General features: G+C 40.0%; 1 protein-coding gene across 1 annotated transcript; it reads right to left on the bottom strand.

Annotated features, from left to right (window-relative positions):
• On the bottom strand, nucleotides 1-26,731 carry VCPIP1 (valosin containing protein interacting protein 1). Its single transcript, XM_084618236.1, has 3 exons — nucleotides 23,868-26,731; nucleotides 15,433-15,519; nucleotides 1-5,677 (listed from the first exon to the last, which is right to left on the bottom strand). The coding sequence occupies exons 1-3, from the start codon at nucleotides 26,548-26,550 to the stop codon at nucleotides 4,803-4,805; spliced, it is 3,645 nt and encodes a 1,214-aa protein (XP_084474362.1). The 5' UTR covers nucleotides 26,551-26,731; the 3' UTR covers nucleotides 1-4,802.
• Between the last annotated feature and the right edge of the window lie 125 nt (nucleotides 26,732-26,856).

The following is a 26,856-nucleotide window of genomic DNA, read 5'->3' as shown; positions in this document are numbered from 1 at the left end:
TCCAAATACTGTACAGTGAAGTGTAGTATAGTACACTATATACTGCTATAATACACTATTGTTACATTACAGATAAAAATCAAATGTAATTAGTACAGGAATCACAAATAAAACAAACCAAATGTGCTGGATAACAGCCAGTGCTGTGAAGATGGTACAATGCCTTATGCTAATTTATTTTTAATTCAACATGTAAAGCACTTACTGTTTAAAAAGATTTGTTTTCTAAATATATACACTATTAATGCTTATTTATACATATTTTAAATAGCATTACCTCCAAATAGTGCACTCTTTAGTTTCTTGGCAATAATCCTCATTAAAAATAAAATAAATCTGAAAATACCAATCATGTTTCAATCTTTTATTGCTCTACCACAGGCATAAGGGCTCAGAGGGAATTCTGCATTCTACAGATTTTATGCAACATCTTAAAATTTAAAATACTCAATAACTGATATTCACAAGCAAAACAACATTGAACAGATCACTACTGGTGTTCTTAAACAGGAGGCTCAACTTCATGTTAATATTGTACTACAAATGTATGTAGACTCCATAATTTAAAAAAAAAAATGGTCAGGTGCCAAACAAATGTACAAACAACAATGGCATTTTCCTCAGTCATTCACATTTTGTTCAGTTATGTTGGAGCATAGTGCTTAAACTCCCACACTTCTAAATATTGAATTCTGAATTGTAATATCCAGCATTTCAGTGTGTTCCAAAGAAAAGGCAGAATTAGTGAGCTAGTCTTAGGGGGCAGTATAGTTCCCCCCACCTTCCCTTTTTTATCCATATTTTGAAGATTTTAAATTAAACACTTTGGTTTTAAAAAAAATACACCCTTTGTATGGAGTTAGCACACAGCTTTGAGCCAGCGTACTTTTGTGAAGTTTGCCAAAGTATTCTCTTGGAGGCTACAGAAACCTTGTTTAGACATTAACACAGCCATACCTAAATATCATCCTTACAAAGAGCTGTTTTATGTTCACATACTTGAGCTGTGGTTTTAAAAATTCCACGTAAGTACTAAACCACACAATAAATAGATGTGTAAAATAAAGGACTGCCTTTAATTTCAAATATGATCAGAATCCTTTAAATTCTGCTATATTTTTACATCTGATAATAGATACTATTTAAACTTGAAAAGCTCAGAAAAAAAATCCAACTGTATGAATGAGTGTCTTTGTGATTGCAAAAGAGAAGTTGTCCCAAAGAATATATTATAGTAACTAATGCAGCTTTTTAAGAAAGATACATCAATCTCTACTTCACTCAAGCAATGAAATTCAAATATTAATTCCCAGAGAATATAACACAGTAGCAAGTATTTATTCATAGCCAACCGTTATAACAATACTGTTAAAATCTTGCATTTGGCTGGAAAGCTAACTGCATGCTGTACTCCAGTGGTTTCCAGTATGCATACCGATACTGATTCAAAAGCATTTGTCTAATAGTCTGGATTTCAATCCCTACATTAGCAAGTCTTTGCACTGGGCCCTGGCATACTGCCACGGCCTGCCTTGCCTCTCATTCAAATTACATACATTAACCAGCAATGGAGCTTGGGATGCTCCAAAACTTAGTCTAATTTGTCAGGCACACTGAGTAAAAGTTGGCAGGCCCTGGCTGGGATAGTAACCGGTACAGTTGTCCCAAAACGTGGGAACCGCTACTCAATTTCACACTGGTGACTCTGTAGTAAGTACTAGTAGGCCTGATGATAAACAATACTGACTGATCTTTGCATCTTTAGAGAGAAGCTCTAGTCACACAGCTTTATTAACCATTATTATTTTACTAAAGCTCTCCTCCCACCAGCATGCCTCACCCCCTAAGCATTTTCCTGACTCTCTTAGGGAAAGATGACAAGCACACAAGTGGCAGAAAAACAGGCACGTATATCTCTCTCAAATTATATTTGCTTCTATTAGACCCACTAGAGTTCAAATGAAACACTCGCCCAAACTTACAAGTATCAGCGCTCTTTATTTAATTTCTTTCTTACGGATACACACCTCCCCAGGGCATAGATGAAATCTAACTTCATTTTGGATATGTTGGAAAGCCATCTCACTAAAAACACTGATGCTTAAATGCATCAGAAAGTTAACTGAAATAAAGAAAACTGCAAAGAAATATGCACATTTATTGCAAGCTTGCATAAAACTAGGGGAGCTCACATCAAGCTAAAAAATGAGCTTCAATTACAGTTCTCATGCATCCTGGAGTTCTAGGAACATTTAACTATACCTCCTTCATATTTCTTTACTTCACAAAGTGAAGGGTTCTGAGAGACATGATTTGTTAGACACATGACACTAATTGTGGGCCAAAAATAAAGAATGAATAATCTGCATCTATATAATTTCTGTTCATATAGGAAGGGTATGTGGAAAGATTTAACAAAATAAACCAAACAAAATCAAAATCAAAACTGCTCTGAATCTTCCTCTTCAAGCAATAAGATGTGCAAACACACACACTTATGCAGTCCCCCTGAAAATGCAATAGGTAGCTGACAGGTACACACCAGCCCTCTGAATAGGATTAAGAAAGAATGGTGTGTAAAATTTAAAAATGCATGGAAATACCTCAGACTCTCCCAACACCCTACACATACTTTACTTATGGGGAAGGTTTCTTTCTCTCGCCTTTTCCTTGAAGAGATTTTAGTGTGTGTTTAAGAAATTCTTATATCAGCTAGATTCTCTAAAATTCAAAGCCACCCATGTACCTCTTCTCTCAACCCCTGCTCATTTATAGTGATTTTTGGGAACACTATATACTGCTAGTCCCTTTCTCTAACACCTCTCACCATGTGGAAGCTTGTGCTTTCTGTCTCCACATTCCATTTCTGTCTCTAGCCTCCAAACATCTAGGCTGCAGCAGTGGACATTAATACAACATCTGAGGTTATAGCAAGCTTCCAGCTGCTGCGTATGCATCCTATTTCTCATTGGATAAGCACTGTCAGTTAATCAATGCACTAGAGGTCAATTTTGGTGAAGTTTACTTCACGTATTGCAATTCTCAACCAAATAACTAAGTTAGCAAAAGGATATCTTTTAAATTAGCATTTATTCATGAAAAGGTGATTTTTATGTTTCATATGTAAGTAGTGCACTACCTTATTAAATATTTATTCCCTGTATGAAAAGAGAAAGCCAATATATGATGTTTTAATTACTAATAATTTAATGAAATTGGGACTATATTTGAAGTGACTTGCTTCAGGTACTTTTCCATATAAAAAATATGTCCTCCCTTAATTAGGGCATTCTATCATAACAGTGCTTAGAATTTGTTTCTGTTGATGTGACTATAAATGTAAAAAGTAAGGAGATATTTTTCTGAATACAAACATGTTTATAATAAAAAAACTTAGTATCTGTGGAACTAGTAAAAACCCATGTGCACACAGAAACAGACTTCAAGATCTAAATGTTCTAAATTCCTTTGAGGCTGTATTAACACCTTTTGCGTAATCCATTTTAGCTTAAATCAGAGGAAGCAGCAATAATGCACTTAAAATATGAATATACAAGTAGAAGGCAAAGTGAAATATCAATATAAAGATAAACATTCCATCTTTATGGAGCACGCACAGCGGCTGCTTCTTAAGAACTAGCACTGTAGACCTGATGAATATGCTACTTAAGCGGATACCAGCTTTATCATGAACTGATGCAGGGAAATTTGCATCACAAACTGAAGAGAAGCCAATAGAAACGGTAGTCTTTATGGGCATTGAAACAGTACATATTTCCTGTTTCCACAGAGTTTTAAAAATGAGCTTCTAGAAGCTCAACTATCACTGGAGAACATTTTAGGACAATGCAACTCATTCAAGAGCTATTTCTTTCTAGTGAATTCTGTTAATTCCTCATGCTCTGAAGATATTAGCCATTACTTAACTATAGCCACCACTTACCAGTGCTAATAATCAAAATCTTTAAGAACTGATTTGCTATTGATCTGTTGTAACTTCTTACAACACTTTCCAACCTCTCTCCCCTTACCCCAATATCAAAAAAACTGCATGGCAAAAAAGTGCATGCTATCACTTACTAAGAGAGCAATGAAATGGCTGTGTTGGCTCAGACAGCCATGCGTAACTGCACCGCATTCGCTTTGTCTTCATCTTACACTAAGTAGCCTTTTTTCTAATCTTGCTCAAATTGACAATATGCAGAAGTTAAAGAGAGCTTAATTATAGTTACTCTTATTCCAAGGTTCTGACAAGCACATACAGGAATATGGATGCAAAAGTGTTTAAATCTAAGGGAATGCCAGCATCATGTAATTAAAGTGTTGTATATATTGTTTTATGAAGTTTAACATACAATTTAAATTTCAGTTGCTCTTCTGAAATTAATATAAATGTCTGTTTACACTATAATTTTGAGTGGTCACAGACTTCTGGGATAACACATTAACTTTGTCAATTTTGTATTTTTTCTCTGTTCTAGCCTTTTTGGTAATCTCACATGGGCTTAAATTTTAAGACTTTCATAGAATTAAAATTACAAAACTTTCAATAACCCACATCTACAGCAGATATTCATCTCAGTGCATTTTCTAATAGCTAATTTACAGGTCACTGAGGGCCAGCTTGGGCAGCAGCATGGAATATTAAAAGCTATTGCCAGCCATACACTTGCTATCATGCACTGGATAAGAAGATATAATCTTTGAAACATACAAGATTTAATGACCAATCATTTTATGTGGCCCAGCCAACAAACATTACATTTGAACAGTAATCTCTATCCTCATCAGCTTTCAACCAATCAAGAGTGATCCATCGGCTCAGTTGTATTGGCAATCCCTGCATCTTGACTATCCATCTCCTCAGCCTCCTCAACAGAATTTCCTTTTTGTGCTTTAGGTCTTGTGTGGAATGTTGCTCCCATTGAATTTACCACATTGCCAGCAGTTGTTTCTGTATTTGAATGTTCAGTGCCACCTGTTACAGAAAAAGATTCTGGCAAATTAGCCTGAATGCTGCCAGTTTTAGGTGATGAACTCACTGCTTCTACTTTCCTTTGTGACAGATCGATTGATGCTGACTGCTCTGCATTCTGATCCCGCAGGTGTCTGTCCATTGATGCCTGAATAGAAGAAACCATTTCCTGTAACTTTTTTCGCTGTGCCTCAATCAAGGTAGGGTCAAGCTGCCTGCTGTCTCTCATTGTCACTACTCCAGGAGCTATGCGAATAAGCTCACTGTTACCAGAAGCAGCTGTGAATATAGAAGGCTCTATTTTAGTGGGACTGGGATTGAAGTCTGTTTCTGTGTTATGCTTTCTTAAAAGTGGTGTTTCCCTGGATTTTTGATCAAGTTGTTGGCTACTAGATGCAGTTCCCAGTGAGTGGCCCTTTCCTTGAAATGCAGTTACATTATGCAGTTGCTCAGACTTCTTTTTTACTACTCCACCACTACCTAATTTCAGAAGTCCATGTGAAGGACTTGATTCCCTGCTTCTTGAAGTAGCCTCTGCTCGTACTTGACTTAATGCCTCTTTAACCAAGTCTTCAACATCAGGACCAATAGGGAAGTGCCCAGCAGCATCCACACACAGCTCTAATCTATCTTCTGCTGCATTATACACAAAATTTTTACCAGGCAGATATGGAAAAGTACAGTGCTTGCCATCAGCCAGACCTATAGAAAAGATAGGGGGAAATCAATAGTGTTATTAATTAAAACCATTTTTTCTAAAAACATACTTATATTACATAGTCAAATTCAAAATATTAGTTATGGTATCAGAAAACGGTAAAGTGATTATAGTAGACCTATTCAAGTGTGATCAGAAGATTTATGCAGGCTTTTCATGCAGTGACCACCACATTAGAAATAAACATTCTGTGCTGCTCTACAGCAAACACAAACATGCACCACAACAGGTTGGAACAAAGAATACATGGCAAGATATACAATTGTAATGTGTTGTTTGCTTACTCCACAGAGATGGCAAGGTATGAAGGTGAAAGCTGCAGAATATGCTTCCAGGATTCCAATAAATGCTAAGAAACAATATAACTAATGGATAGGCTGCAAACAGCTGATTTCAGGGAAGGGAATTTATTTTCAGAGAAGACTTCATTTTTAAATAATGCAGCCTTTGAACACAAGTTCTAAGTTTCAAGAAGCTGACTCTGATTTAGTGGTAGAGTATGTACTACCATACAGGATTAGAATTCAAGTCTGAATGCCAAAGGCTGGGTAATGCTTTTTAGGTAGCACACCGTCTGGAGGATGTCCCCCACTGAGGGCCCTATCTAGCCATTTTAGGAGCAGAAGGTGAAGTTTTCAAAAGCACCTAAGTGACTAAGGACCCGAAACTTCAATGAAAGTCAATATAACATAGGCTCCTACATGCCTAAAGCACTTTTGAAAATGGGACTTAGATGCTTTTAGAAATTTGACCCAGTGTCTTTTAGTACTCTCTCTCTCAGACTGTAAACTCTTTGGAGCACGGATTTTCTGTCTTTATAAATCAGACAGCACTGATCACCTTGGCAGCACTAAACAAACAAAAGATTGAGGGAGTTATATTAGCTGGAACAATAGTTATCACAACATGGGGATGAATAAAAGATAGGCAAATAAAGGGAGAATCCTCAAGCATCAGAAGACCACCTTCACAGGGCAAGGAAGAGAGTTATACAGATCACAGCGTACAATCATTTTCTGAAATTCTAGCAATTTTGAAGAGATCCAGTTTTCCTTAAATTGTTCTAGTGTCTTGTGTGTAGAGGCAGCACAGCTTAGGTTAAAGCAGCCAGTTTCATAAGAGCATCTACAGGATCCTAACACTAGTTTTGTTTATATTAAGTTAACATTAAATAACTATAAGACAGGGTTGAGTTGGGGATAGTCTAAAACAGTGTTTCTCAACCCATGGGCCATGACCCCAAAATGGATCACAAGAATGTATGAAAGGGTTGCAAACAAACTTTAAAAATAGATCATATTTGGATTTTCTTTTTAAAATAGATGCCACTTGTGCTTTACCGTATGTTAACACTGTGCATACCAATGGTATTACCTTTGGAGCAGCCTTCAGAGCTGGGCGGGATGAAGAGCAGCATGGTATCGTATGGTATTGCCACCTTTACTTCTACACTGCTGCTGGCAGCAGCTTTAACTTATTATTTTTATTGTTATTATTACATGTAGTGGATAAGAAGTATTTTGGGGCCAAAATACTTGTTTTCTACTTAAGCTATTTACTGGGTCAATATTGGCCATCAACATTTACAAATAGGTCCTGGTCCAAAAAAGGTTGAGAACCAGTGGACTAAAACATGTAAGTGTTCAATATAGAATGGCATGAGCCCACAAGAACATGACACATTTCCAGATGAGTATTACAAAGAGGCAGCAATTTGAAATAAGATTAACTATAAACTGAGGCTAGACAGAGGTAAAATGTCAAAAATTTTAGTCAATTTTTTCCAGCCAGAGACCTGTAGTAGATCTAAAAATCTAGCAACTGACACTGCAGTTAGACATCCACGGTTGGCCTGTGCCAGCTGACTCAGGCTCACGGGGCTCAGACTAAGTAGCTGTTTAATTGCAGCGTAGAGATTCCGGCTCGAGCAGTTGTCCGAGCTCTGGGACACTCCCACCTTGCAGAATCCTAGAACTCGGGCTCTAGCCTGAGCCAGAACATCTACACCGCAATTAAACAGCCCCTTTGATCAGATCAGATGGCACAGACCAGCTGCAGGTTTTTAAACTGCATTGTAGACATACCCCCAGTCACTTAAAGTAGGAGGGCAGGGAGTGTGTGCGATTAGGAAGGTTTCTATATCACTGGAATTGTGGGAGGATTTTAGTAAGCTGTGTTCCCGACAGCATTTAGGCCTCAATAATATGGATTGTAATAGTTAAATATCTTCTTCTCAGAAAGAGAAATGTCACTGAGCCACAGAATGATGTCTCAGTCCACTACATGCAGGGAGCCTACAAAGCGGGGCGGGGGTGTTGGGGGGAGGGTTTTTTTTTTTTTTTTTTTTTTTAAAGAAACATAACATGTTATAAAACTATGTTTAGTGATCTACTGCTCCATTGCCCATCTGATTCTGCAGTGTTCCTGCCAGGGCTGGTTCAAGCAAGGTTGGAGCGCCATGCAGTCATTTTGATTGAGCTTCCAAGCTGTTGTGTGAAAGAAGGGGATACATCCTGGTCTCTCAGAGTGTTCCAGTTGTCACCACAGAACAGACTTGCATGAGCTATTCGGTGTTACATGTAGTGCTGGACTGTGAGCAATAAGACAGCATTTTAGTGCTGGTGGGGCCCTGTTGCTTAGGGACCATCCACCAACAAAGACTTTGCAGCACTGCCTGAGCCAGTTCTGTTCACTGCAATTCTCATATTAGACCTACAAAATTTACAATATCAGAAAAGCAGCAAAAATGGGCATTTTTGTGGCATTTCCTGTATATTCTCTTGCAATTCTTGGGGAAAAAAGCAGAAATTATTCAAGGGTAGAAAAATACAGAAAACCACTATTTCTTTATGTCAAACAGAATGAAGTCAAGCAAATATTTTGGTGGCATCAACAAAAAAGGCACTAAAATCATTTTAAATATGTTAAATTCATTGTTTCACATTGAACACAGAAAAGATGATGACAAGTATAAAAAGATGATCACTTATTACAGACCAAGTTAGTCAATATAAGGGCCTATTTGGCTGAAAATACCCTCCATTGCTACTGGTCCAGAGACCTGCAGCTGCAGAGAGATGGCAGGCCAAATTCGGTCTTCAGAAGAGCTACAAGCACACAACTCCCATGATGCCAATGGGAGATACACACCTTCACAAATAACCAAGAGCAGAATTTGGCCTCAAATTATTACCCTCCTCAGTGGCCTCTAAGGGTTTCAGGAATTAAACATCTCTGTCTTTCCTACAGCGCAGTCAGACTTAACACACCTGGAGATACATATACACACACACAAATACATATACGCACACACACACAAATAAATCAATAGTGTCAGGTTCTTGACATGAAAATAAGAGGCCTCTAACACACATGCTCATGATATTTCCCAAATCTCTCAACTTGAATGGGTTCTTCCCTAACCCACTGAAGATCACTCATCTGGAGCGTATATGGACCCAGAGACATTACGCTCATTTCTGGATGACAGGATTGTTCCAGAGGTAAGCCTGATGAAATATGGAGCTATGCAGTTCAAGAAACAGTTCATATGTTTGAGTTCTTTCTTCCCTGTTTCTGTACCTTTCATCTAGTTTTAAGACTATTTCCATAACAGACTATTAACTCTGAATAGGTAGTCCTGCGGTTTGAAAGGCCATGGATAGGATCTGAGAGATTAACAGTATTTATACTCTACTATAAAACTTGATTTTGTATTACTATCACTTACAGAACTTAAAAATACATGCACTCCTGTTTCTCCAGTGAACTGATGATACAAAAGTTACAGCTTCAACTTCCCTCGCTCGCACAAAGGAGTAAGTTCCTTCACTGTGTATTACTAGTTACATAACCATAGCAATTTAAAATATTCATACCACTTCAAAGCGTTATTTGTAATTTAATGTTAATACTTATCCCATTTGCCTACCTTCTTAGACACTAATACTGGAAAAATAATTCATGGTAATGCAGCAACATTCAAATACAAAAGTTGTGTCTCCTCTCACTTTCTTTTCATGTTTCCTTAGTTGGCAATAGTGACTTCTGGGTCAGGCATTTCCTGTCAGTTAATCACCAGTTGGTGTCTGGCTTTAACGCAGGCCCTCAATTCCAGGTGGTTATTAATGAAGAAGGAACAATAATAACAGGAACTGTGGAAATGGCAGAAATGCTAAATGACTTTTTTGTTTCAGTTTTCACCAAAAAGGTTAGTAGTGATTGGACGTCTAACATAGAGAATGCCGGTGAAGATGAGATAGGATCAGAGGTTAAAATAAAGAAAGAACAAGTTAAAAATTACTTAGACAAGTTAGATGTCTTCAAGTCACTAGGGCCTGATGAAATACATCCTAGAATACTCAAGGAGCTGACTGAGGAGATATCTGAGCCATTAGCGATTATCTTTGAAAAGTCATGGAAGACCAGAAAGATTCCAGAGGATTAGAAAAGGGTAAATTCAGTGCCAATCTATAAAAAGGGGAATAAGGACAACCCAGGGAATTACAGACAAGTCAGCTTAACTTCAGTACCCAGAAAGATAATGGAACTAATAATTAAGCAATCAATTTGCAAACACCTAGAAGATAAGATAAGTAACAGTCAGCATGGATTTGTCAAGAACAAATAGTGTCAAACCAACCTAACAGCTTTCTTTGATAGGGTAACAAGCCTTGTGGATAGGAGCAAAGTGGTAGATACGGTATATCTTGTCTTTAGAAAGGCTTTTAATATGGTCTCACATGACCTTCTCATAAACGAGCTATGGAAATACAATCTAGATGGAGCTACTCAAAGGTGGGTGCCAGAGCTTAATTTGTGCCAGGGCTTGCCAGGACTGAGCCCCAGCACCTCTAGGCTTGGTAGTTCATAGCCCCAGCACCAATGGGCTTGGCGCATGAGTTATGAATGTAAAACAACTGCTTGAGTCCCGGCACTTCTTTCATTACAAATTAAGCATTGGTGGGTACATAACTGGTTGGAAAACCATTCCCAGAGAGTAGTTATCAGTGGTTCAAAGACAAGCTGGAAGGGCATATCAAGTGGGGTCTCGCAGGGATCAGTTCTGGGTCCGGTTCTGTTCAATATCTTCATCAATGATTTAGATAATGTCAGAGAGTACACTTAAAGTTTGCAGATGATACCAAGATTGGAGGGGTTGCAAGTGCTTTGGGGAACAGGATTAAAATTCAAAATGATCTGGACAAACTGGAAAATGATTTGAAGTAAACAGGATGAAATTCAATAAGGACAAATGCAAAACACTCCACTCAGGAAGGAACCATCAGCTGCATACATACAAAATGGGAAATGACTACCAATGTGGTATATGCCATCATGTGCCAGCAATGCCCCTCTGCCAGGTACATTGGCCAAACTGGACAGTCTCTATACAAAAGAATAAATGAACAGAAATCTGACATCAAGAATTATAACATTCAAAAACCAGTAGGCGAACACTTCAATCTCCCTGGACACTCAATAACAGACTTAAAAGTGGTAATTCTTCACCAAAAAAAACTTCAAAAACAGACTCCAACGAGAAACTTCAGAACTGGAATTAATTTGCAATCTGGACACCATCTAATTAGGCCTGAATAAAGACTGGGAGTGGATGGGTCACTACAAACACTAATTTTCCCCCTGCTGATACTCACACCTTATTGTCAACTGTTTGATATGGGCCACCTTGATTACATTGAACTCATTAGCACTACAAAAGTGATTTTTCCTCCCTTCTTGTCAACTGTTGAGAATAGCCCACTTCCACCTTAATTGAACTGGCTCGTTAGCACTGACCCCCCACTTGGTAAGGCAACTCCCATCTTTACATATGCTGTGTTTATTTATACCTTTCTACTGTATTTTCCACTCCATGCATCTGATGAAGTGGGTTTTAGCCCATGAAATCTTATGCTCAAGTGAATTTGTTAGTCTCTAAGGTGTCACAAGGACTCCTCGTTGTTTTTGCTGATACAGACTAACACTGCTACCACCCTGAAACCTGCATAGAATGGAGTACTGCAGAAAGGGATCTGGGGTCATAGTGGATCATAATCTAAATATGAGTCAACACTGTCCCAAAAAAAGCAAATATCATTCTGGGATGTACTAGCATGAATGTTGTAAACAAGACAAGAAGCAATTCTTCTCCTCTATGCTGCACTGATTAGGCCTCAGCTGGAGTATTGTGTCCAGTTCTGGGTGCCATATTTCAGGAAAGATGTGGACAAATTGGAGAAAGTCCACAGAAGAGCAACAAAAATTATTACAGATCTAGAAAATAATGACATATGAGGGAAGATTGAAAAAATTGTGTTTGTTTAGTCTGAAGCAGAGAAGACAGACAGTGAATATGATAACAGTTTTCAAGTACGTAAAAGGTTGTTACAATGAAGAGGGAGAAAAATCGTTCTCCTTAACCTTTGAGGATAGGACAAGAAGCAATGGGCTTAAATTGCAGCAAGGGTGGTATAAGTTGGACATTAGAAAAAGCTTCCTGTCAGGGTGGTTAAAGTGGAATAAATTGCCTAGGGAGATTGTGGAATCTCCTTCATTGGATATTTTTAAGAGCAGGTTAGACAAACACATGTCAGGGATGGTCTAGATAATACTTAGTCCTGCCACGAGCGCAGGGGACTGGACTAGACCTCTTGAGGTCCCTTGCAGTCCTACGATTCTGTGATTCTATAATTGCCCAGAAATGTCCTCTCCATCAGCCATTGTTAAAACAAATTCACAAGCTACACAAAATATACCATTCTCCACAGCATAGATTAAACATGCAGAAAGATGGAAAACCAGAAAGAGACCAAGAATTAAGTTCAAAATAATGGGCATGAAATATCACTGAAGCATTAATGAACTTTACAGATTTCTGTAGAAGAGTATGGGATGAGTTGTGTGAGTTTATTAATCATAAATCATGCTCATTGTTGCAGGGCTGTCTCAAAGCAAAAACACATTTTTTTATACACTATGATAAACATGTATTTAACATACAATGAAGAGATGATTGATGTGGTACAGCTGTTTCAACCAAGAATCAAGAGTTTAGCGGAAATTAGTAAAACAGAATCTAGAAATAAATCGAGTGGTGAGAAAGCAGAAGAATGAGTGCTAATCGAGATGATGCCACAAGAACTAAGTTGTACTCTGAGTGCAAAGACTTGGGGAAGAAAAAACTAATATTTCAGAGAAGGAACTTAAAGAGAATCAGGTACTATTAATAGCATAACTTCTCAAAAGGAAACATTATTTCCCTTGTAGAAAGCTGTTTTCTCAGATTCTAAAATTAGTTTCTGAAGAATATAAATTTGTTCTATCTGCTTGCTTTGGTCTTCAGCATATCAAATTACTGGAATTTCCAACAATATATGAACATCCACTTCATATATGGAAACGAATTAACAATATCACCTATGCATTTTAGAGCACGAAGAACAGAACTTTGAAAGCCTTTATATAAGAAAGAAAAAAAAAATCACTATTTCCTCAGACTGCAGCCTCATGCCATGCAAAGCTGTGAAAACCATGGCACTTAAACCCAGTTATCTTGCATTCAGCAAAGAAGAGCAGCTAACATACGGAAACTATTTTCCTTAATTATGCAGCTCAGGAAGCTTAACTGGAGATACATAGCTAGGGCCCTACCAAAGTCATGGCCATGAAAAACACACCACGGACCATGAAAGCTGGTCTTTTGCGTGCTTTTACTCTATACTATACACATTTCACAGGGGAAACCAGTTTTTCTCAAATTGGGGGTCCTGACCCAAAAGGGAGTTGCAAGGTTATTTTAGGGGCATCACAGTATTGCCACCCTTACTTCTGTGCTCCCTTCAGAGCCAGGCACCCAGCTCTGAAGGCAGCGCTCTGCCAGCAGCAGTGCAAAAATAAGGGTGGCAATACCATACCATGCCACCTTTACTTCTGCGCTACAGCCTTCAGAGCTGGGCAGCCGGAGAGTGGTGGCTGCTGACAATGGCCCAGCTCTGCAGGCAGCAGCGCAGAAGTAAGGGTGGCAATACCATACGATGCTATCCTTACTTCTGCACTGCTGCTGCTGGTGCCGGCTCTGCCTTCAGTGCTGGGCTCCCAGCCAACAGCCGCCACTCTCCAGCTGCTAAAGGTAGCAGTACTGCAAGCCCCCCTATAATAACCTGGTCACCCTTCCCCCGCCCACACTCCTCTTTGGGTCAGGACACCTACAATTACAAAACCATGAAATTTCAGATGTAAATAGCTGAAATCATGAAATTTTCAATTTGTAAAATCCCATGACCATGAATTTGACCAAAATAGACCATATAGGGTAGGGCCCTATACATAGCTGTACAGAGACAATTTTAGAATGAATACTCCGGGTAACTTTCCTTCATGACTGTATAATTTCGCTGGAAACAGCTACCAACATTCATAACCTCAAAATATTTTACACAATTAGCAGGCTTACTGCTACTGGAAAGCATCCCATACATAATTACTTTATTATACCCAGATTAAGTTTTAAAATAAGTATTATTTAGTCATATAGACTATCTTTAGGTTCCTACATTGTGCCCATCACTATGGCATCTGAGCACAGTACTTCTATTAGTAAGAATGTAGGGAAGTTACAGAAAAGGCCAAAAACAGTGTTCCGTTGGCCATCAATGTTGGGGTTTCCTCTTCACTGCTGGTTTCTTCTGCAACCTAAGCAGCAGTATAAAGTGCAGCTGCAGACTCTGAAGTGCTAACGTTCCAGTTGAATCAATACTTTGAGGGGGAAGCATGGGTGGTCACAATGGAGGTGTGATTTGGTCCAGATTCTATGGGATTTTCATACTCTTAACACTTAGCCACTTATAGCTGGTTCCCCTTCTAAGGTGTAAGAATTTCAGAATCCTGCCAAGTGCTATGCCATTTTAAGGAGAAAGTTTCTTGCAGAAATTCAGAAGGGCTGTTTCCATGACCGAGAAAGACTGATTTCAAGTGACTAAACAAATCTGCTCCACATGACTAACAAAGAACCGGAGCCAGTTTGTAATCCTACAAACAACTGTTGGTAACCCCTTTTGTGAATCACAACCCATATGTTGAGAACCCCTACTCTAAAAAATTACAAAGTAGCATTTGAAGAAATAGAAGCATTTATTCAAGCTACCATGAAAACCAACTACCGGTTGGTTCAGTTTATATGGTTGCAGTTCCTGTGTTAAAGATAGTGAAAGAAAGTTAATATGTACCTGGTGCATATTAATTGTGTTTTTAAAACAGAGCAAACAAAAAGACTTGCTAAACCCTGGCTTTTTGGACACTTCTAGACATCAGCATCTAGACATGCAAGTTCCAAGCCTAGGCTCTGGAATTTCCATGGTTCAGCAGTCACAGATCTAAATTTTTGATGCGTGAAGTCCTACAGATTTAAATAATTTTAACCTGAATATATTGTTTAAAATGTTGTTTTCTCAAATAGCATGCTTTTTACTTCATTGTCCCCCATTTTGGAACTTTACTAATTTTTTCCATTTAATTTATTCTAAGAAATGAGGGAGCACTAGAAGTTGATATGGCATTACTAAATTGAAAGAAAGTGTTATGGCAGTGCAGTCCAAGATCTTGGCTATATTTAAAAATACAAATTAAGGATGCTCGAGGTGCAAACACCTCAGTATCAATTTTCTCATTCTTCATGATTTGAGAAGATTCATGCCAAGATTTTAATAATTTTAACCTCAAAGTTAGAAACAAACTGTACCCGTAGTTTTCTTCATTATGCTGTAGAACACCCCACCCTGCTGAAACAAGTGAGGAAGCCCCTTTGCATATGACCAAACATCTTCTCCTGTAAGACAAAAAATAGAGTAATAGTTAGAAGCAAGTAGTCATGTTTAGTGATACAGGGTAAAATTTTCAGTAGTCAGTGTTTAATTTATGCCAGGGCTTACCAGGGCTGAGTCCTAACACCTCTAGGCTTGGCCGTTCATAACTCTGGCACCTCTGGGCTCGCTGCATCAGTTATGAATGTAAAAAAATTGCTTGAGCCCTGGCACTTCTTTCATTACAAATTAAGCACTGTCAAGAGTGTCTAAGTGATTTAGGAACTTAAGTCCTATCAATAAGCCTTAGGACTCCAAGTCACTTAGGACGTTTTGAAAAATTTTACCAACAGTCCCGACACAAGTACTCGTCACACTTAAGAACACAAATAGAAAGGAAACATTAACCCTGCTGTCCCAGCCATCTCGTAACTCAGGTGGCATGATTTTATATCTCATTTAAAGGATGCCACCTTTAACAGGCCACCTCTTAGGACTGTAGAGAAGCAACCTAGTCTAACAGGACCATGCAAGGGTCTGGCATCCCAGAAACACTGGTTTCTGGTCCCAGCTCTGCCAATGATTTATGAAGGGAGCCTGGCAAGTCAGTTAATCTCTCTGCTTCTATTTCCCATCTGCAAAATAAGGAAAATGCCAACCACTTACCTGCCTCATAGGAACAAGAAGCAATTTAATTAGCATTGTACTGTGACCAACTAGGTCAACTGACATTATTACTGCCCTATCTATATTTAGTATCAGCCCAAATTCTAGAGTGGAACTTGAACCCAATCTTCTGACCCAGAAACAAACTAACTGGACAACTGATTTTTTTTGAGAGAGATAATTCACTTTTTTTACTTGGTACTGAACATTCTAAAAAAGTGAAATGGAAAAGTATTCGGAGACTTAAAAAGGAAAAAAAACAGTGTAAGAGCCTTCTTCTGCAGATCTTGCATCATAAACAGCCATGTATTTCTCTGTCTTAAATCTCCATCAAATCCTGTCAGCTGAAGCAATGTCAAATAATAAATAGCACCAAGGAAATAAGTTAACTATATCTGCTATTTGGGGAGACAGTATGCATGAAACATGCCATAAAATATCACCCTTCAATACTTTTTCAGTCAGTAGGGGATACAAGCTAAAATGCAAAGTAAGGTAAACTAGAGAGTCACATACTTCATAGCTTCTTTAGGCTGAGCTCATTGCCCACACCAGGTGCTTCTTGCATTCCTCCACGTCCCACCTTGTTCACAAGCTCCATGTGTGCTAACCTCCCATCCCCTTAATTTCAGGGACTCCCTGCAATTCCCTCCCAACCTACCCATGCTAAGAGCTCCCTTCTTCACCACATGGCAGGTGTTCTATGGGTCACCCATTATGCCAGGTGGGCATAATGGGTGGACAGGGGCTCCACGCATGTCCCAGGTGGACAGGGGCTCCACGCATGTCCCATTCTCCCAGTCCTACTTTCTCCTCCACTCCCATTTTTATTTCTTTTCTTTCTGTTTGGGAGAGAATATCATGTAGAGTGGCAGCATTTTAAAACTACTGGGAAGAGAGGCAGAGTTGAGATGGTGAGGTATTGTTATGCTAGAAGTTGTTAATGGCTGTGATCTATAGACCCTTACAGAGGGGGTTGAAGCTAATGCTCAATGTGTCCACACCCACCCTTTGCTTTTTCTGATTTTCACAAAAAACAATTGGAGTCTGACAACTGATGCCTAGACCATTCCCTGAAATTTTGGAATTGATTAGATGTACTGTTCAAAAATTATCATGTTACAAATAGATAGAAATGCCATTGAGTTGAGCCAGAAAGCCTCGGTTCTCTCAGCCAACAAATAGGATGACACACTATTGCTTCTGTTCAAATATTTTCTCTCCTATTTTTTTTAAAAAATCCTTTCAATCAGAGAAGCTGCCACTACTCTTTCAGAAGCAATTATATTAGAAGATTTCACAGTTCCTGCAATGCAGCTCCACAAATCTGCCATACTTTCAAAGTGCTAACACAGTATAGCTATATCTAGGCAAGTGTTAGGTGAGCGCAACATAGCACTAGGAGAAAGCTCTCCCAGTGCTATTAAAAAAAACCCACCTCCAAGAGAGGAACAGCTACCAGCGCAGCTCCTTGTGCTGGTGCACTGTCTACACTGGCACTTTGCAGTGCTGAAACTTGCAGCGCTCAGGGGGATGTTTTTCACACCCCTGAGCAAGAAAGTTGTAGCGCTGTAAAGTGCCAGTGTAGACAAGCCCTTAAGTTACCTGAACAAAAATGTTAGCAGCCAGTAGAAAAACGATCTGATATTTACAACTCACAGCTTTGCCACGATCATGAACTATGACACTGTAAGCTCTTTGGGGTAGAGAGTGTCTTTCTGTTCTGTTTGTACAACGCCTAGCACATTGGGGTTCTGGTCCATGACAGACTCCTAGGTGCTATGATAATACAAATAAATAATAATGCTATTCTAAAGACAACAATCCAAGATAATATTCCAAATTTTAATCAATAAGGTTGCAGAATGTATATGAACTAAAATAGACTCTGACCAAATAAAATGGCTTTAATGCCATACTTCCATATCCATCAGCTTTTATGTTAGTTTGAAATCAAACAGTTTAACACTTCAGCAAATTCCATTGCACTTCTTAAACAAACTCACTTAAAAAAAAGTGTATTTTCTGTACTCTTTGTAGTCAAAGGCTGAACTGTGTTTTTTGCGCAAATGTTCCAGAGGTCATCCTCTGGCTGAGACCAGAACTGGCAAATTTCATCCTGGCAGGTGAAAGTTATATGCAACTCATACATGCCCTTTACAATGAAAAATATTTATGCAACCTTAACTATATGTCTGCTATATTGCTGCTATAAAAAGCTGCCCCTACTTAAAAAAAAAAAAAAGAGGTAAGAGGAAGTTTGAGAAGGGCTGGTAGTTGATGAGGTTTTCAAATCAAGAGGAGTGTTTCTTGATTCTAAATACCTGTTCAAAACTATCAGATATCTAGTATCCCAAGTGAAGCACTGATGGAGACTGTCAATGGGGGCCCAATGTCTCTTTGGCTGGTTTTTACTAAAGAACATAAAGAACATGGAACCATCTCATCGATCAGGGGCAGGCAAACTTTTTGGCCTGAGGGTTTCCGAAATTGTATAGAGGGCTGGTTAGGGGAGGCTTTGCCTCCCCAAACAGCCTGGCGTGACCCAGCCCCCGCTGCTTCTCGCCCCCTGACGACGATGCCCCCTCTCCCTCCCCCCCTCCCCGGACTCCTGCCCCATCCACCCCTCCCTGTCCCGACCTCCCCTGGACCCTCCGCCCCGACTGCCCCCCCCCGCCGCCCTATCCAACCCGTCCTCTGGATGTGGCCTGCGGGCCGTAGTTTGCCCACCTCTGTCATAGATGGTTGCTCATCTCTCTAAGTGCACCCCAAACCTTGGATAGGTTAAAAAAATACTGTAAATATTCTTGTTTTATATATACTCATTTTCATTTAGGCTAGGATTTTTAAAGGAAAATAAGGGAGTTAGGAACCCAAATCGCATCGAAAGGATTTGAATTTATTTCCCATTGGTGCTTTTGAAAATCACCAAACATTAAGCTACAGACTTGTGCTTTATCTAATGCACTATTATAAAGAAAAGCAAAATTAAATTCATATAGTTGCTCTTCACTGTATAAAAAGACATATTATGATGAAATTTAAATGTTCCCTTTACTGTGTTACTAACATTAACATATAATTAAAAAAGAAGAACATTTTAAATGTACTTTTCACCCTTAAGATATGCTGCATTTATTTTTTGAATATTAACCTTGGTCAGTAAAAAACTCCTAATAGTTTCACTTTGTTTCTCATTAGTTTTGCTTCCCAGTTGTTACACACTACAGCATTCTTGCTGAGTTCACAACACTGCCAGGAAATAAAACTTCTGTTTCCATTTAATTAAGATGTGGTCCTAACAATTCTGCTCATGTTAAATTTAACCACCTTTTTATTTCTTTTTTTAACTATCTAGATTGTGTATGAAGAGAGTCTAATTGCAAGGAGTATGAATAATGCCTCTGAATCATAGCACATTTAGTGCATCTTACACTTGTGCAGTTATTGATTAATTACAGCAAGGCAGAGCTTCAAAAATTAACAACAGTATCAATTAACCTAGGGACCAAGGCTACTAATCATGACGAAAAATTGCCTCCTGAAATTTAAAATGACTAACATTTGTGCACTGTTCATTCTGTATTGTATTTAGGTTTGGCAGAATTCAATTTTTTATTTTAAATAATTTTGACAGATAAACATCTGCTGCTGCCCCATGTCAGATGACTTGGGCTCGCAGGGGTCAGGCTAAGGGGATGTTTAATTGTGGTGTAGACATACAGGCTCACGGTGGAGCCCAGGCTCTAGGACCCTCTGAGGAGGTGGGACACAGAGCTTGGGCTCTAGTTGAGCCCAAACAGCTACACCACAATTAAACAGCCCCTTAGCCCTAGCCCTGTGAGGCTGAGTCAGCTGACAAGGGCCAACTACGGATGTTAAATTGAAGTGTAGACATACCCTTTATGGATCCAGAGCACCCCTCTGCTGCTCAGAGCTTTCCCAAGCAGCAGCAAGCTGAAATCATGATTGCCCACAGGGTTCTGAGTAACTAATACATTGATAACTAATGAAATATAATTTTAACTCTGCTGCAGCTTGGGAACGCTATGACCAGCAGCAATGCAGGCATTATAGCTGTGTAAGGCTTAAGACAGACAGTACTGTATCATTTTACACTCTGTTCATATTTGGAAGGTTCTATTCTTTCCAGTCTCTTAAGAACTTGAAACTTTTTAAACTAAAAGCTTTGATTTTGCAGAATTAAATGGCATTCAGCCAGGAAAGATTCCTGTTTGCCCCAAGCAAATGGATTTTTGAAGCACTGCAGCAAAGGAGCTGCTTAGTTTATACGTTCTTTTATGTAACATTAACAAGGACTATATATCAGGGAAGCACAAGGATGGAGAAGAGAGCTCACACCATAGTAGTGTCAGCCATACGAAGAAACATATGAAAGGATTGTGATGTTTTAATGAACAGATCTCAGATGGGAGGAAGAAAATGTATCATCACATCTGGACAGACTCATTTTAGTGGCACTGTAATGCTATTTGCAATTCAAGTATTAGCAAGTTACCTTTGGGGTCTATACATTTGTCCTGTGTTGCTGGGTTAGGTTCTTTTCAATGCTCAGAAGATGGGTTTAATAAAACAGCATATTAATCTGGCAGATCACACAATAGGATTTAGAAACTCCCTCAGGACTCCACATATCAGAGATGATACTCGTAGTAATATGTTGGAGTATGCTGATTACACAGTGGTTATGGATTCCTTAAGAAAAGACTTCTGCACTTCAACTTCAGATATGGCTGCAAGAATGACAGCATTGTATTCTCAGGAAGTATATGCACCTGCTTTCTTTCAACAACAGAAATGAGGCAGCCTAACCTATATTTATTTTATATATATATTTCAATGACACCCCAACAGTCAGTTCATGCACTGGGAGGAGAGGACAAAACAAAAATCAGCTACTTGAGCTTTCAGTTTAGGCCTGTCTACACAAAGAAGTTGCCTCACTTTAACTAAAATCAGTTTTAAAATCAGTTTAGTTAAACTAGTACAAGTCCCTATATTGACACACTTAGTAGTTTAAACCTGGTTATATCTGCTTATCCAACACCTGCTAATTTACCAGCACAAGCCAAACCCATCTAAATAGGTTTAAACCTGACTTGTGAGAGAACACAAAGGGTTTTGCAATGGTTAAACTAAATTGGTTTAAAAAGACACCTTTAGTTAAACTGCAACTCTGTGTTTAGAGTAGGTCTTTGGGAACAGAAAGTAGTTCCTGTGTGTGGTGTGGGCTTCTAAATTTCAAGCCAGGCAAAAACGAGGGAGAAAGCCAGGGCCAATTTTTCACAGATCAGATATAAAGCATAAAGCAAAAGTCCAAAAAAATAATAATGCAAAGTGTCCAGTTTAAAGTTCTGTAAAAAACATCACAATTTAGAAGTTAGTTGAACACAGCATAAATGCTCCAGAGGTCGCTGGTCAAGATCTTTAATTAACTTGCTGATCTAGAAATACTTGCACCAAAAAGAGCTTTCAGTCACTCAAATAGGCTGAACTGGTGCTCCTTCCATTAAAAAGCCTGGACATGGTTTCCCCCAGTGTCGAAGAAAAGTTTTCCAGCATCCAGAAAGACCAACAACAGATTTTCCAAAATGGATTTTCCTTGTAAGCATGAAAATGTAAAACAATTTTCAGGCATGTCTTTTCTCTCTCTACCTCGTCTAATCCAAGTCCATCGGATTTTATTGGCAAGAGCAAATATGCTATCCTCTCTCACTCTGTAATAAGAGAAGCACAGACTCTTCAGACTTTGTAATACTGTAGCTAGGTGGCAACTATCATTTATATAGCATGATGGCTGAAAGCATCACATCTGAAATGCTCACAGTCCCCTGCATCCCAAGAATACTACACACTTTTCCTGCGAGAAATTAAAAGAATTGTTTTCATAACATTGTTTGAAGTCTTAGCTGCCTGATCAATTAATGAATGGAACTAATAATAGAGCTGTAATAGAGTAGCAAGCAGTCAGTTGTCAGCACAAATTCTCTCCAGAAGTCATTAGAATAAAGTATGGTTTTGATCAGAAGAGTGACTATGTAAAAATAGCATCTTACTCAATGACTTTGTTCTGTGTAATCAGTCATAGCTGTTTACTTTTTAGAGAAAAAATGTGTCTGCTACCATTTATTCTATTAACACTGAAAAGAGAATACAGCCATAAGAGAGTGAGCTGGATTCTTTTTCTAGCTTGTTCATCAACAAAACTGTTAACAAAGCTCCAAATGCAGAATCTTGAACTAGTGATGTAGTCTCTGATCCCAGGCTGAGCTTGCAGTGTTCACAATTTAACACTATTTACTTGTAAACAAAGCAGGTTTGATACAGAAATCATTGGAACAAATGTAAAATGCCAGAGTGCTTTTTTGAGTGTCAGTTATCACTGCATTTTCAAGAGTATTTTCTGGGGATCTTGTTATACATTCTGAGTGGGTATTTTAGGGCTCCATCTTAAAGGAAAGGAGTTTTTAATCAGACTATTCCAAAATGGGCCCTTGAGACACATATGACAACCTAATGTCTCAGCTAGTGGTTCAAAATGCTATCATACAGGAGATCTGGGTGTAGTCAGACTCATAAGAAATGAAAATAATAAGGTGTAGGCCTCTGTCACTGCACTCTCCGATTATGAAATTGTTTTGTTTTTAAATATCACGTTTTACTTTCTATTAGCCAAACTAATTCCCCTCAAGCAAAGGAGAAGGCCCATTCCAAACAAACACTCGAAATATTACTATTCTGTGTGCTTGTCCAGCTAATGTACTACAGTGAACATTGTACTTCCTGGAAATAAGTAAGAGGAATTGTTGCACTGAGTTATTCAAAGCCATTTCAGCTTAGCACACTGGTACATTAGTGGGACAAAAACAGAGCAGAGAATGGGAAAGAGGAGGCAGAACAGAAGAGAAAAACAGAAATAAATAGAAGAAAGGAAAAATAAAAACTAACAGTACTAGAAACAGTCTTTCTTGTCAGCCACCAGAAAAGTTTAGACATCAGGAAGGGAGAGTAACATTGAAAAACACTTGAGTCATCTGAGCCCACTTAGGAAAAATGAAAATAAGATGACAAGAAAAAGGAAGCAGAGAAGAGTCCCTTCTTCTGGCATTATGACTACCTCAAATTCACATTTTTCAACTGTTTTCAAGTGAAGCTTCTCCAACTTACTGGTTAATTTGGGACTCAAATATATTCAGCTTCTTTCTTTGCTATCTATTGCTTCTCCTCTGCTTACATTAAGCCAATTACAATACTAAACTACTGTTCCTCACTATGTTTCAGTCTACATATAAAATTGCACCAACTTAGTCTAAGGTGCAATGTTGCATTGACTTAACTGACCAGCGCAACCTTTTATATGGCAAGCTGTAAGGCTTTATCTCTGTACAAAATTAAGAATTTAGGTAGCATCCAAACTTCCAATTATACAAAAGCTATTTTCTTCTCATCCCCTTAGCCTACATCCATCCTTGCATCCTCTGAAGTCTGGGTGGGGGTGGGAAGAGTAACTTATGTATACACCACATCTTACCTTCAGAAGGGACTGGGGGGAAAAAAAACAGAATGAGCTCAGAGAGGGCTCCACAAAGACACAGAGTAGAAGGTATTTTCTGTATTGTGTTAAAAAAAAATATGAACTATAGATACCTCACAAGGCAAATTAAATACAAATTAAAGTTAGTCTTACCCATTAATGTTGCTAGAAGACACAATGAGTACATTTCTTTATCAACTTGCTCTTGCAACTCCTTGGAAGATATTTTACTGGTTACTGCAACATCTTCACGTTTCACAGCATGGGTTGAGGGTGCTGAAGTAGACTGACTGCCTTCTTCCTTACCTTTGAAGATCTCTATAGTTATTTTATCACCATGCTGCAAGGGAACTGGCTCGTTTTCCATTCCTTCCTTGGGTGGCAGAAGCTCTTTGGGAGGAAAGCCATAGCGAATACATTGCAAGTATGGAGGAATATTAAATTCTCTGGCTATACTTTCCTGCAGCTCCACGAATGTGGTTGTGGACTTCAATGTAAGCATAGACTGTCGCCCATCATTTGTTGTTATTCGGATCTTCTTTTCTTTTGTGGAAGTTGGAGAATAAGGGCTCTTTGTAGGAGTAGCAGGAGCAGATGATGGCCCATCACGAACAGTGCCAGGGGAAGTAGTCCTAGGTTGCCCTTTTTGTTCTTGTTTTAATTTTTCAGTTTTCCGTTTCTGCATTACAGAAGCCTGGTCTGCAATGTTCTGTTGAATAGTTCTTTCAGTTTTACTCATATTTAACTCTTCCTTGTGCAAAGTTTTCATTTTCTGTCCAGTGAGAATAATTTTGGTTGGAAGTTGCGAATCTAAGTCTTGTCCTTGTATATCATCAGCTCTTTGCGCATGAGCACTATCAATATTTACAGGAGTATAATCATCAGGGTTCTTTTTGGCAGTCTGATGTAATATTGTATTAACAACTTTCTGAACAAGAATCTCACTACCAAATTCACCAGGAAAATGTTTGGTAACAAGTTTCATTGCAACATCATACACGTTACTGTTAAGAGTTGTATCACTTTCATACTGGAACCAATATACAGTCTCTCTCACCACTCTTCCACCCCATTCTAAAGTAATAGGAAAGGCTTCAGGGAGATTGTCATATTCTTTACCATCCCAATAGTGTTTGAATCCACAGCCACATTTGCCACCAGTGGATCTAGCATTAGTTCTGTCCCCATCCAGATACACAACAGATCCATCTCCCCTGACACGACGCACCAAGGTACCATGACACCAGTTACAAGCAGTCAAACTACTCAGACTGTAGTCTGGTACCAGGACATCCTTCACAGAATTATAAGAGCACACCAAACTGTTCAGAGGGAAGCTGTAATTTTTGTCAGGCCTCAGCTGGCCATGGGTACTTTTGGCCAGGTTGTACAGTTTCCCTCCTGGAGCCAACCACTCTGGAGGAACATGAAGCTCTGAAAGGGCACCACAGATTAGACACTTGTGAAGGCGGTTGTCCATCACTGCTTTTTTGGCAGCTGCAGTAACGTCTTCAGGCTGAACTCCTATTACACCAGTCCTTCTGTAAAAATACTGATGTACATCAGCTACTAAACTGGGATGAATACCATGCTTATTCATGAAAACTTCTTCCATTGCAGCAACCAGCCTCAGTAAGTATTTGTCTTGCAAACTTCTATCTCCTCCAATCACACAACCATCCTCCTCCAGTTTGATGTACTTTTTGATGAGATCCTGAGGAACTCCCCAAGCTTTAGGAAGTAATTTCATAGGCAGTTTAGGTAAAGCAGCACCTTTTATTCCAACCAGAGGAATATAATGGTTACGTCCAGAGCTACTCCATGCAATACAGATAGGTTTGTTCAACATGCCATCTTTTCCCATGCATTTCTCTACCGGTACCAGCCCAGGGAGGAAAGTGGCTGAGTAATCTCCAGAACTACGCATTCCACTCAAGGAATCCAACAGGATGATGGGCCGGTGAAGCACATTAGCCAAACCAAAGATGTGAATGTTTCGCAGACCCAATGGCACACCTTCTGGAGGGACAAACAAAGGGTCACACTCATTGATTATGTCCTCCCACTCTACCGCGTCAATGAAGTCGTGGAAGAGAGCCTTGTAGCGGCTCAGGTTCTCCTTGAAGTGCTTCTTCAGGTTCTCCCGGAGCGCATGCCAGAACAGCTCCCTGCCCACCAGTGCCCGTGAGACAGCATGGACCAGGCAGTGGCCATCACCATCCACATGAACAGGGATCAAGCAGTCCTGGCTGTTGTTGGCTTTCTTGATGTCCTCCAGGGTGTCATGCAGGTAGAGGAGGCTGCCAGAGCGGTCCTTGCCATAGCCCATAGTGTCGACATGCTCAGGCTCGATGAGGAAGGCACGGTCGCCCAAGAGGGCGCAGTCAAAGACATCCCCCTGGTTCATCTCGGTGAGAAGCTTGGCCTTGCCCGTTTGCTTGTCCATGCCGTAGCGAGCCAGGATGGGGGAGAGCAGCTTGCAGTGATAGTTGGACAGGCCCATAACTTTGACCAGCTCCGTGTTCTTCCTGGGGGGGCCCCCGCCGCTCACCCCCAGCAGCGCGTTCCGCAGCAGGTTGTGCAGCACCAGGTCCGGATCCGTCACCTCCTCCACCCCCAGCAGCTGCCGCTGCTCGTGGCGCTGCCCGCAGTCCGTGCACTCGATGCTGCCGCTGCTCAGCGGCCCGTGGGCCGGGAAGAACAGGCGCGCCTGGCAGCTGGGGTCCGGACAGGTTCCGGAGAAGATGCGCCGGTCCCGCTTTTTCGAGACAGGCTGCGGCTGCTGCGGCTGCTGAGGAGGCGGAGGAGGCAGCGGCGGCGGCGGCGGTTGGGACATCGCTCCGCAGTGAGCAGTCTCCCCCCTAGGTTCTCTCCCCTCACAAGCTCATCCCCTCGCCTCGGGTAACGGCCGGAGCCCGACGGATTCCGCCCTTTCCCCCAACCGCGGCGCAGCGAGCCCCCCACGGAACGCGGAAGCAAGCCACCGGTACTAGCGCTTACTGCTTCTTCACTGCCCCGGCCGTTGCCCGCAATGCAACGGCCTTCCACGCAGACGGCGCAGGCGCGGCGGCGCTCAGCCAGCCGGAAATTGTAGTCTTCTCTGTGGAGAGGGGCCAGGGTGTGGGGAATAGGAGATTGGGTG

This window comes from Lepidochelys olivacea, assembly GCF_965140295.1.
Source record: "Lepidochelys olivacea isolate rLepOli2 genome assembly, chromosome: 2".
NCBI classification, from domain to species: domain Eukaryota; kingdom Metazoa; phylum Chordata; order Testudines; family Cheloniidae; genus Lepidochelys; species Lepidochelys olivacea.
Note: the sequence above shows the minus strand (reverse complement) of the source record. Positions and strands in the feature narration are given on the sequence as shown.